The sequence below is a fragment of the Sesamum indicum genome, linkage group LG3 (genome assembly GCF_000512975.1).
Source record: "Sesamum indicum cultivar Zhongzhi No. 13 linkage group LG3, S_indicum_v1.0, whole genome shotgun sequence".
In the NCBI taxonomy this organism is placed as follows: domain Eukaryota; kingdom Viridiplantae; phylum Streptophyta; class Magnoliopsida; order Lamiales; family Pedaliaceae; genus Sesamum; species Sesamum indicum.
In genome coordinates this window covers 7937291-7949959 of record NC_026147.1, presented here as the reverse complement: position 1 = coordinate 7949959, position 12669 = coordinate 7937291, and the positions used below count along the sequence as shown (strand labels likewise).

The following is a 12669-nucleotide window of genomic DNA, read 5'->3' as shown; positions in this document are numbered from 1 at the left end:
ATCTATAACGGAAGCAAAATTCAGTGCTAGAGTGGACACAGGAGTTGCGAGTAGGGCCGGATCCATGGTGGCAAGCACCGGATAAATAATTTCATGTTTCTTCCGTCATGCCAAAACATCAAAATCTTTCAGTTCATGCTCAGAGTATTCTTTTGGGTAAGTTGGTACCAGGCTGAATCTGCCGTTTTCTGTTTCTTCTGATTAGTTAACGACCACGTAAGACCACTTGTACCATTTGAGAACCTTGGATGCGAAAAGACCATTAGCATTGCGCCAAACATCACAAGCTAGTGCAGCTTTCTGGTCCACAGATGCAAGAATTGCAGCATGCAACTCTTTTCTCAAGATCCCAAATTCCTTCTGAGCTTCCCTTATCACAGTGCTCTGTCGAACCTGGGATTCACAGTATTCGTCGTTAATCCAAAAAAAGCTACATTTTGCACCAAAATTAAGAGCAAATCCTTGTGTAATAATCAATTTAGTTAATCCTTTCACCATCCGCTCACGAGAGTAAACGAAAATTTCAGCTTCGTTAGATCTCCTTCGACTCGAAACTGAAGTAGCAGCCAAATTTGAAATAATAATTGCCGAAAATGTCCTGTTTGGTTGGGTTTTCAACGAGATTTTTTCCACTTTTCACTATTTGGGTAATTGAGATTTTATTTGGTCAAGTCATTTTGTATTCCTATTTTAATTCTCAATTTCTTGAGATTATAAGTCATATGGGTTTGTCATACTTGTCTTGTCTTGTCAGCATGTTTTTTCTTGTTTCAAAGCAATTAAAATTGTTTTAAATTGGCAAGACTCATTTTGATTATTTTATAATTTCACATATTCAATCAATTTGGTCATCTGTCACATCAAAAATACATATATCTATATTCAACATTTTCACACCTATATACCTATATTTAGAAACAACTAATCCAAATATATTCTCAATTTTCACACAAAATTCAATAAAATATTTCTATATATTTTTAATTGTTGGAAACTGAAAATGAAAATGATCCTGTTTGGTTATGTTTTTATTTTCTTATAACACAAAAATAACCGTTTGGCGGCGCGGTCCGGGTTCGGCCCGCAACGGCTACTAATTGGACCACATGGGTCGGCCCGCTACGGCCCTAAGCGGGGTCTTTCCCGGGCTGGCGCGTTTGCCTTCTCCTAATATTTTCTCAGCTCTCTGAAGTCTAGGTAGGGGTAAAATGGAATGCGGAGAGGAAAATGCACCGCGTCATACGGCGGCGCCGGAGATTAGTCCGTCGCTACAGGACGGCAACGATCGAGGGGAGGAGCTAGTGATGAGTGAGGTTCACCTAGGGTGTCCCCCGAACCACTCTGGACCCCATATCTCCCATTTCACCATCTCACTCCCACCTCGTTAGGGTTTTTCCTTCTTCCGTTTAATTTCTTCTTTTCTGTAAAACTTATCTTACGTGAAATGTTTAGAGAACTGACTAGTATTGATTAAAATTTTCATTTTTTTGGGTCTTTAAATGAAGTAATCTACAAAAGTTATTGATTGAACATTTTTCGATTTCTGTTTAATTATGTAGGAGATGAACGGATTGGAGAAAGTTGCAATTCAGTGAAGGAAAAAGTCTGCGAAGTGGATGGAGATGGAGATTTAGTTCTAACTCGACGGCGGAGTAAGTTCTCTTCAAGAACGCAGATTTTGTCATTTTATCAGTCTATCTATCTTTCTCTCCACTCACGGCTGCTCAATTATTTCTTCTTACCTTTTCATTTGTTTTAGTATAGAGCATCATCTGGAAGTTCATTAGTTTATTGATTTATAGTGTTGATCTTGTTAATTCTCTTTGCATTTTAATACAATATATTGGAATTCTCTGTTGATAAGTTATGTTTTCTATTCTACCAACTTCTTATTGTATTGAACATTGAGAAAGACCAAACCTTAATTGGGATCAGAGTTTTTTGATGTTGAGGTTTCTTCTGATTCTCTAGGTTCATAGAATTTCTTAACAGCCCTTCGCTAAGATGGGGCAAGGGAAAACGAAAGACTAAGAAATTGATGGAATGTTGTATTGAATTTGCAGATCCACAGAAGGATTCTTTTGTTATAACTATCCAGCATAACATCACATCATCCATTCCAAGAGTTGGACTCCAGGTAATAAGATACTTTACATCTTCCCAATGTATTAAAGCCCTTTTATCTCTTCCCAAGATCAGGATCTTTCGTCGATGATTATGTATTTCTCCATTGTAGCTTCACTTGCATCAGCTTTATCTAAATCTACATAATTTTGCGGCAACCCTGATGTCATTTCTCATGGTTTATTTTATGTTCAAGTTTTCTGTTTAATTCTATCGATTTTAAGTTGGATGTTTTTCGTATGACAATCCCATCTTTCTCAACTTCGACTTGACTTGGTGTTCCTCATGTCTTATATGCTATTGGTATTAGTTTTTGCCTAATTCAGGTTTGGAGAGCAGAATTGGTACTAGCTGACTTTGTGCTGCATATGATGCATAAATCATCCAGTTTTGATGGAATTGTTGCTCTTGAACTTGGCGCTGGTACTGGTAAAGACCATAAAGTTTCTTCTGATTACTTTGTCGGAGTCCTCTAGTTATGTTTGCCGTTTGTTAATAACTAACAGAACCAGGAACTTTGAGTGCCCGTCTCAAATTATATTTCCAGAATGTAAATCTTCACAGATAATAGTGCTGCTTGTATGACATGAGTTTCTTTCATTATCTTTTTTAGGGTTGGTTGGCATGTTACTTGCACGTGTTGCTAATACTGTCTTCATAACTGGTAAAGTGTAATTCAAACTCTATACTTTGCGTAAATAACCTGCTTTGCTATTATTCTTTCTTTTGTAGCCGTGCTTTACTACTAGTGTATGGATATGGTATGCTTATTCTTCTTTTTTTTTTTTTTTTCCATAAGCGAAGCAATTAGAGCAGATGTATCATCTGTCCTTCTCTTTGCTTCTGCATTTGTACATGTGTGGGCTTATGCTGATGGTAGTTCATTCCACCTTAAAGACCACTGACTTAAAGGGGAAGTAAACTAGGAGTTTTATTTGGAAGTAAATTGAGGGAGAGTAGAAGGCTTAGTTCTGACACTGCCAAGTGGAAATTCTCAAAATGAATGAAGAAATACTGGAAGAAAGGTGGAGTTAGGAATTTATAAAAGTGGGTTATCTTATGTTTTATGGAAATGAAAAGGGACATGTATGACGAGGGTATGATCTGTTAGCCCTTTTCTGGCATTCTTGATATTTTTAGCACATAGAAACACACTTTTTGTTATCTGTAATAGATTAATCATGATTCTAATGTGAAAAAGTGTTGTGCTTCCCTTTTGTGCAAGTTGGCAGAGATGATTCATTGGTTTCCCAAGTTATGTGGTCTGAGAACCTGAATTGGTTTTTGATAAATACCATTGTGTTTCAATATATTATAGACCATGGCGACGAAGTACTTGGAAACTGTGTCAAGAATATTCATCTCAATGCTGGAATCTTCCACCACAAGGCTTCCGTGTATGTACGAGAACTTGATTGGAACCATCAATGGCCCCCATCAGTGGTAGAAAATTCTCCATCCGAGCAAAGGTAGACAGCATTTATATTTCACTATTTGATCCCAAGTCTCATGGAAGCTCTGAAGCTCAATTGTCATCTCCTTGGTCATGTTCTTCGTCTATTTTCTTTTGCTTTTGTGTTATTTTTTCCTATAACAAATTATACACTCTTCAACTGAACAAGTTGAAGATATCACTAAATAGAAAATCACTTATCTTTATGCAGCTACTATTGGAGCGTATCAGAGGTTGAAGAGCTTCACAAAGCTTCTTTGCTCTTGGCTGCCGATGTAATTTATAGTGATGACTTAACTGATGCCTTCTTCAGAGTATTAGAAGCAATCATGTCTAATAGTCCTGACAAGGTAAATTCAGAGTGTCTCAATTTGCACTTTTGATTTTGAACAGGTCTAAAACTGAATTTATTGCAATGGTATATGTGTGATTATTACACTGTCTGCCTGGACGAGTTTCTTTATTCATTATGCACATGTTTGCATAATATTAGAATATTTAGTTTGTGGGCTTGTATGATGTTTCCTAGTTATTAGAAAGATGAAAACATTTGATCAATAGACAGAAGTTCATGAGACCTATAAATAACAAGTAAATGGCAATATTGCATTTTGTCTAATTTCAGGTCCTATACCTAGCTCTAGAAAAGCGGTATAACTTCACAATCGACGATCTTGATGTTGTTGCAAATGGCTACTCACACTTCCGCAGCTATATCAAGGACGGGGAAGGTAAGCAATCAATCCTGTTTTGACGAGTACCATCAGCCATATTAAACTAGGTTCATGTTCAAATGGATTACAAACCTTTAGATCATATTTGGTCATATTAGCATTTCGCTCGTTATATTGTCATTCACCGGTGTCTACCTTGGCATGCTATCATCCCTTAAACTGTTACTCACATTATATTTCGGCTTCTCAATGGATGATACAGAGGAAGATGATCTTGAAACTGAACGTTCATGTAGTTTCATCGGTAGACTCATCAATCTGGAAGAAATTCCACAGTATGTGCAGGAGTATGATCGAGGAAATGATGTTGAGATTTGGCAGATTAGATATGCGAGGCCGAAACCTTAAAATTCAGGGAATGAAAGCTTACTTTGACATTCGCTACATTTAGAAAGCTTGGTGTGTGGTTCTAGACAGGATATCTGTGGACGTGTATGCAAAAGCGACAGATTTTGCAAGTCTGGAACAAGAATTTAGATTGTGGTTGTCACATGCAGACCACAGAATCTTAAAAAGCCACTTTATTTCAGCATCAAACACTGTAATGGGGTTGAAGGAAAAAAGAGCATTTGTTCCACTTTTCCTGTATCCTTGCCTGAGAAACTTTTCTCAGACTCCACACATTTTTTTGATTCCATAAATGCTGTCCAATTACTACTTTAGTACTTCAGTAACTCTGAAGTTGAGAGTGGGGCTCCTGGTTTTGTGTATGTATTAATTTGTAGTGGCTGGTATAACTTGATTTAGAACTGACATACATATACATTTATGCCAACCCGTCGGTTGGTAAGGAGGAGTAATTTTTAAAAGATTGTGTGTTTGAGTCTATTGTCCGATAGGAGCATTGCATTGATGGATAAATTGTAACTACTCTTACAAACTATTTATGGTTCTTACTGCTGTAACTGGTGCGCACTGGTGGATACTTACAAGTACTCCGATAAGCGACTTATGAATTGTGTTAATGGATAATTTACAAGTACTCCGGTAAGCTATTTATGAATTGTGTTAACTTACAAGTACTCTGGTAAGCTATTTATGAATTGTGTTAATGGATAATTTGTGACTATCTCTTTAAACGACTTATGGTTTCTAAGGTGTGTTTCGATTTATGTTGGTGGGTTTTACACCTGTGTGAGTGAAGGAAAAATGAGGTATTTCGAGTTTTTCTAATAAAAACAATAGTAAAAAACAATGACATATGCCCTTTTTTAACCTGGGTGGAAAAGGAGAGAGAGGAAGATGATAGACGACATATTTTTTGACATGACTTTTATAAAGCTCTACTGCAGAAATGGATAGTCAACTTATAAAATGACGTGGAAAATCTTGAGGAGCCCTAAGAAAGTATCAAGTATCTGATTATTATCTTTGGTAATTAAGAATAGAGTTAATTGATTAAGTAATCTTTTTCATGTAGTAAGAAAGTAGAGTATAAAATTCAATAAAAAAATCAACTTGTACAAATTGTATGGTTGTGCTTATTCCAAACATGTCTTAGAGCATCTTAGGTTTTCTTTTAAGGTGGAAATAAGCTATGACCATCTTTTTCCTCACACATATGTTTCTTGAATTTATTATGCGTCTTGCAATTGACAAGTTTTATGTCTTTCTATTTCAGGTAGTGGGTCTTTTTTAGAAATCCATCAAGTTTAACCAAAGTAAGTAATATTTTTCATAATGTAGCATCCAGCGCATTTTATACTGTATTTTCCAGCATCGTCTATGGAATTAGGCATGTATCTGTCCAAACCCTCTCACCTAGAGTTGGTATATTGGCACACATTTCAAATTAATTATAGACAAAAAGTTTATATAACTTATCAAATTCTCAATAAGATTTATAAACTTCAAAATTTCTTGTCTAACTATATGATGATAATTTCTTAATTTATTTTTCAAATATAGATAGCTAAAAAATTCATTATATATATATATATATTAAATTATCAAGACAATTTTATAAATATAGATGTTTGAGATTACAAATATTATAATAATAAGAATATTAGGGGCATCTCAAAAAAGTTGAAAGGTCTATGGAACTAAATAATTGACTTTGTAACAGCTAAAATTTTTGAGATTTTTTTTCTTGAACTCATGAATATATACATAATTAACAATAAATAAAAAATATGTTTTAAAAATATTTTCTTTTTAAAAAATGTTTAATAAAAACTCAGATTGTTCTTTATAGAATTATTTTAAAATTACCATTGAACTAATAAAGCCGAACAAATGGTATTTTTTTATAATGTAAACTAATGTTATATTTTCTCATAAAGTTATGTATAAAGTATCAAATTAATGTATATAATTATAATGTAATTATGAAATAATTTTGGTTTATATGAAATTCGGGAATTTCTAGAAAAAAGAACTTTCTGAAAATTACGTTTTCCACCCCAAAATTTATGTTTAATTCCTCTTTCAACTTCAATGCGCTTTCCTTTCTAGAAACCTTGTGCACTGCCAAAATAAAGTCTCGGGATTGGACCACGGAGGAGCTCCTCGTGGTCATCGAGCGCCCCCGCCGCGCCGGAAAAACCAGATAGCGTTTTGTTTTGCTTGTCCTCGTGTTGGATTTGTCTGCGACGCTCAAAGTAAAGCTAGTCGCGAATCTTCCTTTCCTTGTGTTTTACTACAGCTACTTTTACCTTCGTTTGCTAGTTTTTTACAGCTCCAAGTAAAAGAGAAGAATCCAGCGTCGCCCGTAGTCAAGAGTCACTTTGTTTTCCAATTTATTCCTGAATTTGGGAGAAGAATAACAGTAGCTGATCTAAATCTCCAAAACCCTGAGTTGGCTTTCTGAATTGTGTCGCTGAACACACTGTGTGCTCTGTGTGGTTTTCGGAATTTTTTCGGCGGTAGTTTAAGTCGCCGGAGAGCCCGATGGGCTGCACGCAATCTAAGATCGAGAACGAGGAGACTGTGAACCGATGCAAGGAACGGAAGCAGCACATGGAGCGGGCGGTCACGGCAAGAAACAAGTTCGCCGCCGCCCACTCAGCCCACGCCATGTCCTTGAAAAACACCGGCGCTGCCCTCAGCGACTTTGCCCAGGGTGAGGTTGTGTATCCGACGTCCTCCGGCCCTGGGGTTGCTCCTCCGACATCCTCGGCCAGCGTCGGAGGCGCCACCCCTCCTCCACCGCTGCCTCCTTACGAGAATTTCCCTCCTCCTCCCCCTCCCCTCCCGGCATCCTTCACCAACTCATCGCCCCTCCAACGCGCCGCCACCATGCCAGAATTTTCAATCCCTACACCCGATAACAAACACTCCGATCCAATAATTGAGGAAGAAAACGAAGAGGATGTTGAGACAGAGAGCACCCATAGCTTGAAACGACGTAGTAAGAGTGGGGGTAGAGGTGGAATTCCAACTCCGGAGGTTATGGAAGACGAGGTTTTGCATCAGCCACGAAAAAATGATCAACGTGATCGCGAGCAGCCTCAGCCGCAGCCGCAGCCACAACCGCCACCCCCGCCGGAGAATAAAGGGATGTCGTCTTGGGATTACTTCTTCTCCATGGAGAATGTCCCAGGGCCCACATTAGCGGAGGTGGATGAGAATAGTGTTGAGAGGGAGGAGATTGAACGGAAGATGCTTGAAGAAAGGGCTAGGAGAAGGGAAATGGAGGGGAAGAGTGAGAAACCAGAGCCAGTGGCAGAAACAGTGGAGAAGGTGAGTGAACTCCCACCGCAGCCACCACCACCAGAAGCGGCAATGGCACCATCGAAGGTTGTGAAGAGAGTGAAACAAGGTGTTCCACCTGAGGGAAAAAAGAAGAGTGGAGGGAATAATGTGAACTTGGTGCAAATATTTGTTGAGCTGGATGATTGTTTTCTCAAGGCTTCAGAGAGTGCTCATGAGGTTTCTAGGATGCTAGAGGCTACCCGCTTGCATTATCACTCCAATTTCGCAGATAAAAAAGGTATAGGATCATTTTATGGCTTGCGTTTAATATGGTTGGAACTACAGATTTTCTCTTTCGATCTTATTGTTGGTCTTATTGCTCTTTGTTGTGACTTTTTTATGTAATGAATTGTGGGAAATTCTTGCATCTAAATGAAGCAAGAATGTTTTGATGCTGATGGTTTTCTCACCTTATCAGGTTTTGTCATCGGTTGTTGAATTTACATGATGATGAATTACTCAAGCAGATTTTAAGCATTGTCTCCTTTATTGGCAGGTAATATTAATCATTCAGAAAGGGTGATGCGTGTCATAACATGGAATAGGTCCTTCAGAGGTTTGGCTAATGCCGATGATGGGGCGGACGACTTTGATTCAGAGGAGCATGAAACTCATGCAACGGTGTTGGACAAGATGCTGGCATGGGAGAAAAAGCTTTATGATGAAGTGAAGGTATCATCAAGCTCCTATCTTGTTACTACTTTTTTCTCTCATGCAAGTAGTCACCACTCTAATTTATTCAAGCTGGGGAACCATGCTTTTGACCTCTTTGTTGCATTCAGCTTGTATTCTTCAAATGCTTTTGAGTTAGTTGCAATTATATGAGTTTTTGGCTGGAATTGAAATTTCTATACCCTGTTTTCAGTCATTAAGACCAGATAAAAATATAAGGTTGATGCTAAAATCTTTCTCATCTGGAAAATAAATTTTGCCTGTCTGCATGTGTTCATGTAGCATGGCGTTCTTTTCTCATGCTGAAGTATAATCTAGTGCTCTTTCTCAAAGTAAATCATGTCATTACATTAAAAAGAAAAAGAAAAGAAACACTGTGCCTTAATAAATTATTCGACTTGTGATTTCTCGTTTTTATTGGAATATAACAAAAAACTAGCGGATGATATATAACAAACTATTGCAGACAGTGAAGTAACTTGTAAGAGAATGATAGCAAGATGGATTGACAGTTTTTCTAGTGAGGTTCTCTTAGATGTTCTACCCATGTGTTCTTTAGTGAGTGAGGATTACCACCATTAATTTAATTGTCAGCGGCAAGCAAGACTGCTATCTGCCTGCAACTTTCTCCATGTGGCCCTCACCCTGCAATATACATTTAGGAAAATTTTGGTCTTTAGACAACACCTTCAAAAGTTTATGTTTGGTCAACAAGCCTCTTCTTTAAAACTAAGAAGCAAATACTTAATCATTTGTGTCATTGTGCGTTGAGAATGTGTTTGTTGTCTATTGTTTGGTGCTCACCAGGCAGGTGAGCAGATGAAACTTGAATATCAAAAAAAGGTTGCCTCGTTGAATAAGTTGAAGAAGCGCGGTTCAAATACAGAAGCGTTAGAGAGAATGAAAGCAGCAGTAAGCCATCTGCATACAAGATATATTGTCGACATGCAGTCCATGGACTCCACTGTTTCTGAAATTAATCGTCTGCGTGATGAACAACTCTATCCAAAACTTGTTGCTCTCGTGGATGGGTGAGTTCTTATGCACTTCTTCGGGGAAAGTATATTATGTATCTATCTGGGCTCTTTTTGAGTAGTCTGTAGATTTATTTCATTAGCATTTGCTGTGGTGTACATGGTTTAAATGGTGAACATCACCAGTTTGCCCTCAGCTGGCAACAGAATGACAAGAGAAAACAAGGTTAATACAGCTTATTGCTTGTCACAATAGTGAAATGAAGTCTTCAGCTGTGAAGTGCTGCATGTTGTTCCAGTAGACTTACAGTACTTTAAGGTTATGGGTGCAAGCATATGCCAGATTTATCATTATTATGCAGAAGTAGGTTATTCACTTTTGAGGTTGCCATTAGACCAGTATTTTAAGGGGAGAATCTCATTTACATCCTGAGTTGTAGGGTAAATCCTTGAAAAGATATTCCAAATTTCTCCCTTGACTAATATTACTGGAAACCATTTACACTTCTGAATGTGATTGTTTACCTTCTTAATCACCATATCTCATTTTTCACTTTTCAAAAATTAAGCAAATATAGTTTATGCAAAAAATACGAGTCTTTTTCCCTTTTCTTTTTGGGGGGAGTGGGTGATACTATGAAGTCACCTATCAATTATTCCACTTATATCATAGCTATTTCTCTGGAGTGGGATGCTTTTAGACTATTCTCCTTCTGAGAATTGTAAAAAGAAGCATCAGTACCAAGTGGTGGGAGAATTAATTGCTTGGCCTAATGTCAATGCTTTTGTAAGTTGACAATGGTCTAAGTTATCACTACACACCCATCTTTTTGTATTTCAACCAATCCTTAAATTTGGATTGGCTATTCACTTCCATTGCTGTGTAGTTCTTCACATAGGTGATACCAAAATTCCCATACAGGCTGCAGGTATTTTGCTGTTCTAGTTCTTGGTGAAAATTGTTAGGTTAGGTCTGTTAACACTTGTCTCATTTCTTTATTCTTTCAGGAACATATACTGCATTCTATGATAGATTGTAGGATTGGACTTCTTGTCTGTTTCCTTTCTGCATTTTGTTCTGAATATTCTGGCTGTTGCAATGGCTTTCACAGGATGGCTACAATGTGGGAAACGATAAGAATACACCATGAGAATCAATCCAAGATTGTTCAAGCTTTGAGGTTATTGGACATATCTCAAGCTCCAAAAGAAACGAGCGACCATCACCATGAACGCACACGCCAGTTGGGCGGTGTTGTTCAGGAATGGTACACAAATTTCAGCGAGCTCATGAGCCAGCAGAAAGAATACATTAAAGCACTTAACAGCTGGTTGAAGCTAAATCTTATTCCAATAGATACAAACTGGAAGGAGAAAGTTTCGTCTCCTGGCCGACCTCAGAACCCCCCGATACAGATACTTTTACATGCCTGGCATGATTATCTGGAAAAGCTGCCAGACGAGCCCGCAAAAGCATCTATTAATAACTTTGCGGCCATCATAAAAACCATATGGCAATATCAGAAAGAAGAGTTGGATTTCAGAAACAGATGTGCAGATTCAAGAAAAGACCTCATCAGAAAGACCCGAGATTTTGAGAATTGGTATAACAAGTACATGCAGAAGAGGACGCCTCCAGACGACATGGATCCAGACAGGACACATGATAAAGATCTTATCGCCGAAAAGCAGCTAATGGTGGAAGCTGCGAAACAGAAATTGGAGGAAGACGAGGAAGCCTACCAGAGGCAATGCATTCAGGTTAGAGAGAAATCCCTTATGAGTCTCAAAAGCCATTTGCCTGAACTTTTCCGGGCTCTGTCCGATTTTTCACTTGCCTGCTCGGATATGTATAGTACCTTGAGGTCCATCTCACGTTCGCGGAACAGAAACGAGGTCTGATAAAATGGGATTCTTTTTTTCTTTCTTCTTTTTCCCTGTGTGTGCTTGAATCATATGTTTTTCCCCTATGTATTTTTACAAATAATTGTCACTTGTTGTGCTTTGTTGTGAAAATAGCTGCAGGAAACTGTTGAATTCTATTTATTAATATTAGTCTTCTTGCATGTATAGCAACCTTATGGGATTGTTAGTTGATTCATCCTTATATGGTACTCTTGGCAAACTTATTTCCTGTAAATTAACTTATTTTGTGTTTATTTACACATGCATTCTGTAAAAATCTACTATTTATGCTAGAGTTTCATGCTACTTTGTAACATGTGCCATAGGGATGATTCCCCCCTTCTCGCCCAATTTAGGGTCTGTTTGTTTGTGTTTTTATTTTTATTTATCAATTTTTAAAATAGTAATTTAAGTGAAAATATGTTCATTTATATATATTTTTATTCAAAGTATATCACTACTTTGATCTTACAGTTCAATATAAAATTTAATTTTATTAACTGATTTAAATATAATTTTATTTTACATGATAATTTATACAAAATTAAAAGATACATATTTTTCACTGAAAAAATAAAATAAAAACACAAATAGGGCCTTAAGTTGCAATAAGTGAAGAATTTGAAAGAAAAAATAGAAAAAGCGCCGCATTGGTCGGCCTAATTTATTTAATTAGAGTCGTGTTCCTTAAGGCACAGCACAGCAGCAATCATAGGCTGTGGCGCGATTGATGTGTGTCAACCTATGTTTGCCCAGTCCGACATTAATTCTCTCCTATACCCATTCCTCCAATTCTACAATTCACAACCACTGACGCGTAACCAGACATTCATTACTAATCCCGAGTTCAGTTCGAACTGCAGAATATAGCAGCGAGAAAACCAACGAGAACCGCAGTTGACCCCACCCGGCCCAACCTCTCTCTTCCCCCTCCTCCCTCTGTTTGTATCTGTACGTATATATTTGGTTGTGTGTGTATAGATTGTATAGACCACACACACAAACACACATATATTTATATACACATACATAAACATGACTGCCATAAAACATTCCGCTGCGCCGTCGGATCGGCAGACGCCGCTCCCCCCAACCCCAATCCCCCCCACCC

General features: G+C 37.7%; 2 protein-coding genes across 2 annotated transcripts; both read left to right on the top strand.

Annotated features, from left to right (window-relative positions):
- Positions 1144 to 4888, top strand: LOC105157621 (methyltransferase-like protein 22). The gene is made up of 9 exons (XM_011074040.2): positions 1144 to 1383; positions 1560 to 1652; positions 2064 to 2137; positions 2451 to 2553; positions 2738 to 2788; positions 3443 to 3593; positions 3789 to 3927; positions 4203 to 4308; positions 4514 to 4888. Exons 1-9 carry the CDS (start codon positions 1209 to 1211, stop codon positions 4657 to 4659), a joined length of 1038 nt encoding a protein of 345 aa, XP_011072342.1. The 5' UTR covers positions 1144 to 1208; the 3' UTR covers positions 4660 to 4888.
- LOC105157620 lies at positions 6769 to 11767 on the top strand. Its single transcript, XM_011074039.2, has 4 exons — positions 6769 to 8245; positions 8504 to 8679; positions 9487 to 9710; positions 10766 to 11767. The coding sequence occupies exons 1-4, from the start codon at positions 7204 to 7206 to the stop codon at positions 11553 to 11555; spliced, it is 2232 nt and encodes a 743-aa protein (XP_011072341.1). The 5' UTR covers positions 6769 to 7203; the 3' UTR covers positions 11556 to 11767.